Below are 6,045 nucleotides of genomic sequence, written 5' to 3'. Positions count from 1 at the left end.
TCTCACCTATAGAATTACAGGGTTGTTCTCGAGCAGGTATTCCCAAACTGGGGTACGCGCAATGCCGTCGGGGGTACGCCAAATAAAAATGGGATTCACACTTTTTTTTTTCATTCAAACAGTCCATTTAGTAAGTCTACTACCAGCAGTACTACACCTGCACCTGTCGACGAAAGAAGTTGTTCTGCACATCCAATTCTAGCATCAGTAATTCTACATTTGTTGTTAGCCCAGCTAGCATGGACACTGACAGTTGTGAATCTGATGCAGCCGAAGAGCTACTGCCCCCTTACCAGGGGAACGCACCAAACAGACAGAGACGTTGGACCATCGAAGAGACGCAAATATGATAATTACATTGATTTGGGGTTCACTGATATTGGGAGTAGTGCCTTTCCTCAGCCACAGAGTGTTATATGTGCAAAAGTACTATCTCACAACTCTATGAAACCATCACTCTTGCGCAGACATTTAGAAACAAGACATGCCAATTTGAAAAATAAGCCACATGAGTTTTTTGAATGAGAATTAAGACAATTTTCGAGTAGTAAGACATTAATAAGAAGGGGCGAGAAGCGTCTTATATGGTGAGCTACCGAGTGGCTAGGACAGGCAAGCCCCATACTATTGTGGAGGACTTCATTCTTCCTGCTGCCATGGATATGGCTGAGACAATGCTGGGGGAAAAGGCCCAAAAAAAACTATACAGACAATGACTTCATCAAACAACACTGTTTCACGACGCATCACTGACATGGCAGGAGATGTTTTGAAACAATTACTGCTTCGCATACAAGCCAGTGAATTATATGCGTTTCAGCTGGATGAGTCAACAGACGTGGCGGGCCTGGCACAGCTCCTGGTATATGTCCGTTACGGTTATGGGGGGTCAATTAAGGAAGACATCCTCTTCTGGAAACCAGGACAACAGGAGAGGATATTTTTAAAGTAGGTCAAGATGTGGTCATGATGTGTTGGTATCTGTACTGATGGCGCAAAAGCCATGACAGGGAGACATAGTGGAGTGGTAATGCGCGTGCAAGCAGTTGCTCTCAACGCCACTTGGGTACACTGCAGCATCCACCGAGAGGCTCTTGCTGCCAAGGGAATGTCTGAATGCTTGAAAGACATTTTGGACACTACAGTGAAAATGTTTAACTTTGTTAAAGCAAAGCCCCTGAACTTTCGTGTATTTTCTGCATTATGCAATGATACAGGCAGTAACCATGTAATGCTTTTTCAACATGTAACGCTTTTTCAACATGTGCTGGTTATCAAGGGGCAAAGTATTGACACGTTTTTATGAATTGAGAGACGAGCTTAAAGTTTTCTTTACTGACCATAATTTTCACTAGTCTGACCGCTTTTATGATGACGAGTTTCTCACACAACTGGCCTATCTGGGTGATGTTTTTTCCTCGCCTGAATGATCTGAATCTAGGATTACAGGGACTCTCTGCAACTATATTCAACATGCGGAACAAAAGTTGAGGCTATGATTAAGAAGTTGGAGCTCTTCTCTGTCTGCATTAACAAGGACAACACACAGGTCTTTCCATCATTGTATGATTTTTTGTGTGCAAATGAACTCAAGCTTACGGACAATGTCAAATGTGATATAACGAAGCACCTGAGTGAGCTGGGTGCGTAAATACGCAGGTAATTTCCCGAAATGGATTACACAAGCAACTGGATTCATTATCCCTTTCATGCCCTGCCTCCAGTCCACTTACCGATATCTGAACAAGAGAGCCTCATCGAAATTGCAACAAGTGGTTCTGTGAAAATTGAATTTAATCAGAAGCCACTGCCAGATTTCTGGATTGGGCTGCACTCAGAGTATCCTGCCTTGACAAATCGCTCGCTGTTAAGACACTGATGCCCTTTGCAACCACGTACCTATGTGAGAGTGGATTATCGGCCCTCACTAGCATGAAAACTAAATACAGGCACAGACTGTGTGTGGAAAATGATTTAAGACTGAGACTCTCTCCAATACAACCCAACATTGCAGAGTTATGATCATCCTTTCAAGCACACCCTTCTCATTAACCTGTGGTGAGTAATTCACAATTTTCGATGAACAAATAAGGTTTTATATGTAAGATGGTTAAATAAAGAGCAAAATGATTGATTATTATTAGATATTTTATTTGGGCCCTTATCCTATAAGAGCTCTTTGTCACTTCCCACGAGTCGGGTTGTGACAAAAACTCACACTCAATTCTTATGTTTAATCAAATCAAATCAAATGTATTTATATAGCCCTTCTTACATCAGCTGATATCTCAAAGTGCTGTACAGAAACCCAGCCTAAAACCCCAAACAGCAAGCAATGCAGGTGTAGAAGCACGATAAATGTATCATATAGTGTTTGTGTAGCAGACTTACAATAATGGCAAAAAACTACATTGTAGAGTGTGCTGACCCTGGTGCTAGAGGGGGTATGCAGCTGGAGGTTGAAAGTTTGAAGGGGTACGGGACAATAAAAAGCTTGGGAACCACTGTTCTTGAGCATTGGGACCAATTAGAATGTGGAGAGGCTGAGATCTTTGACAACCTCATCTTTTACTCTCTCTTAGCCCTTTAAACCTGAGCCACCCTCTTTAACTATATGTCCCTCTCTCTCTCTCTCTCTCTCTCTAAACAATACAATAAACAATAAAAATGAACAGTAAACATTACACTCACAGAAGTTCCAAAAGAATAAAGGCATTTCAAATGTCATATTATGTATATTTAGGGCCAAATAGCATTCTAGTTTTCTCAGTTTTTTTGTGAATTCTTTCCAATGTGTCAAGTAATTATCTTTTTGTTTTCTCATGATTTGGTTGGGTCTAATTATGTTGCTGTCCTGGGGCTCTGTGGGGTCTGTTTGTGTTTGTGAACAGAGCCCCAGGACCAGCTTGCTTAGGGGGCTCTTCTCCAAATGAATCTCTCTGTAGGGGATTGCTTTGTTATGGAAGGTTTGGGAATCGCTTCCTTTTAGGTGGTTGTAGAATGTAATGTCTCTTTTCTGGATTTTGATAATTTGTGGGTATCGGCCTAATTCTTTTCTGCATGTATTATTTGGTGTTTTACATTGTACACAGTGGATTTTTTTGCAGAATTCTGCATGCAGAGTTTCAATTTGGTGTGTCTCATTTTGTGAATTCTTGGTTGGTGAGCGGACCCCAGACCTCAAAACCATAAAGGGCAATGGGTTCTGTAACTGATTCAAGTATTTTTAGCCAGATCCTAAAAGGTATGTTGAATTTTCTGTTTCTTTTGATGGCATAGATGGCCTTTCTTGCCTTGTCTCTCAGATCGTTCACAGCTTTGTGGAAGTTACCTGTGACACTGATGTTTAGGCCAAGGTATATATCGTTTTTTGTGTGCTCTAGGGCAACGGTGTCTAGATGGAATTTGTATTTGTGGTCCTGGCGACTGGACCTTTTTTGGAACACCATTATTTTGGTCTTACTGAGATTTACTGTCAGGGCCCAGGTCTGGCAGAATCTGTGCAGAAGATCTAGGTGCTGCTATAAGCCCTCCTTGGTTGGTGACAGAAGCACCAGATCATTAGCAAACAGTATACATTTGACTTCAGATTCTAGCTGGGTGAGGCCGGGTGCTGCAGATTGTTCTAGTGCCCTCACCAAATTCGTTGATATATATGTTGAAGAGGGTTGGGTTTAAGCTGCATCCCTGTCTCACCGCACGGACCTGTGTTTTTTGCCAATTTTAACCGCAGACTTGTTGTTTGTGTACATGGATTTTATAATGTCGTATGTTTTTCCCCCAACACCACTTTCCATCAATTTGTATAGACCCTCATTCCAAATTGAGTCGAAGGCTTTTTTTAAATCAACAAAGCATGAGAAGACTGTATTTGTTTTGGTTTGTTTGTTCATCAATTAGGGTGTGCAGGGTGAATATGTGGTCTGTCGTACGATAATTTGGTAAAAGCCAATCTCTCTCCATTTCACACTGTTCATCTTCCTTCGCTGTCCTATTACCCTCTCACCTTCCTTTCAGTTTCCCTTCTTACTGTTCTCTCACAGTCTCCCTACCTTTTCTCTCCATTTCACTTTTACTCTCCTTCCTTTCATGCTTCCTGTTACTCCCTCTCCATTACGCTAACTCCGTCCCTGCATGTAACAAATAAAAAAAGTGCAAGCTTACTAGACCTAAACTTGAGTTATTGCTATTTGGTCAACAAGCTATCTGTACAGCTAACAACCAGTTCAGTTTTCACTCTTCCGTCAGTTCACTCTTGACTTTTGTCAGAAAGATCCCACCCTCTCTGCTAGCTACATTGACTTGCTAGCTCAGGAGTTAGCAAACTAAAACTAAAGATTGAATTGCAAACCTCATATCAAAACTCCTCCCTCTCGCTCTTTCTCTCTCCTCCAGGACGATGGAAGCCCTTCACCTGGGCTGCCCGTCGCTGCGCACCCACCCGTCCTTCTCTCTCAAGCCCAAACACACCAACGTGGCCTTTCTCAAGACGCACAAGACCGCCAGCACCACCATGCAGAATCTGCTCTTCCGCTTCGCCGAGCGCCACAACCTGACCGTGGCGCTCCCCGTGCAGGCCTGCGGACATCAGTTCTGCTACCCGCGCACTTTCAGCGTCCACCTCGTCCACCCACACACCCTGCCACCCAACGTGGTCACCAGCCACATGCGCTTCAACCTTGCCGAGATGCAGCGCCTCATGCCTAATGATACCATCTACGTGACCATACTTCGAGAACCAGGGTCCATGTTTGAATCGTTGTTCAGCTACTATAACCAGTACTGTCAGAGTTTTAAGAGAGTTCCCAATGGGTCTCTGGAGGCGTTTCTGGACGATCCGTGGCGGTACTACCATCCGGATGAGAATGACTCCATGTATGCCCGTAACACTCTGACTTTTGACCTGGGCGGGGACAAGGACCATCCGGAGGCGAACGTGGCTGCGTACGCCCGGGACTTTGTGGCCAAGACGGAGCGTGTCTTCTCCCTGGTGATGATCGCCGAGTACTTTGATGAGTCGCTGATCCTCCTCCGTCACCTCCTCTCCTGGGACCTGGAAGATATGCTCTACGTCAAGCTCAACATGCGGACATCCGGCTCCAAGCACAGCCTCTCGCCGGGCCTCCCCGCCAAGATCCGCGCCTGGAACCACCTGGATGCACGCCTCTACGACCACTTCAACACCTCGCTGTGGCGCCAGCTGGCAGCCCTGGGCCCAGCGTGCGTGGCCAGGGAGCTGCGGCTGCTCCGCAGGGCCCAGGAGAAGCTGGTGAGGGGCTGCTTCAGCGGAGGGCTCCCCCAGCTCCGCTCGGCCGCCCAGATCAAGAACAAGGAGCTGCGGCCATGGCAGCCCAGCGCAAAGGTGGACATCGTGGGCTATGATCTGCCGACCAACACCAATGCTACACGGCCCGGAAGCCTGGCCCACGAGCTGTGTCTTAAGCTCATCATGCCCGAGGTCCAGTACACCAGGGTCCTGCTACGATCGCAGTCGCTACGCTACCGACGCAGCTACCCCCTCCGCTCCCCTCAGCCCCAGCAGCCCATACGGTCGGTCCTATCACGCCGCCAACATGTGGGGATGCAACAGATGCACCGGCAGGCCCCTCCTCTAGGACCTGGTCCTGCCTCGAGCCCCACAGCCACTCCTCGACCCCCAGGGACCCAGAGCAGGGCCACTTGGGTGGGACTAAGGTCCTCGGGCCCCCAGAGGAAGACACCATAACTTAAGACTGGGCCCCAGCCTTTAATATAGAATGAATACAGAAAGACAGACAAACAGACAGACAGATTGAATACAGACAGACTAAATGCAGACAGACAGTCCTCCACACTTAAAAATGCTGGGTTGTTTGGTTAACCCAGCTGCTGGGTTGCAGGCATTGGGTCACTTAGTTCGATTTTTTTCTTTCAAACTGCTGAGTTATTGACGCTGGGTGCTGGGAAATTGAGATATGACCCAGCGGGTCAGCTCAGAAAACTGCAGGCGTAGTTTATTATTAGGCGTGGCTTTCAGATAGTTATTTTTAGCATCCCATGACAGTA

General features: G+C 46.2%; 1 protein-coding gene across 1 annotated transcript in view; it reads left to right on the top strand.

Annotated features, from left to right (window-relative positions):
• The window catches only part of LOC115194465 (galactose-3-O-sulfotransferase 3), a 31,876-nt gene extending 26,111 nt beyond the window's left edge, over nucleotides 1–5,765 (top strand). Inside the window, exon 3 of the mRNA XM_029754181.1 lies at nucleotides 4,396–5,765. Coding sequence (XP_029610041.1) covers nucleotides 4,396–5,725 — 1,330 coding nt within the window. The 3' untranslated portion in view covers nucleotides 5,726–5,765. The remainder of the gene's footprint in view (nucleotides 1–4,395) is intronic.
• Nucleotides 5,766–6,045: the final 280 nt, after the last annotated feature.

Source organism: Salmo trutta, chromosome 5, assembly GCF_901001165.1.
Source record: "Salmo trutta chromosome 5, fSalTru1.1, whole genome shotgun sequence".
Taxonomy (NCBI): domain Eukaryota; kingdom Metazoa; phylum Chordata; class Actinopteri; order Salmoniformes; family Salmonidae; genus Salmo; species Salmo trutta.
Note: the sequence above shows the minus strand (reverse complement) of the source record. Positions and strands in the feature narration are given on the sequence as shown.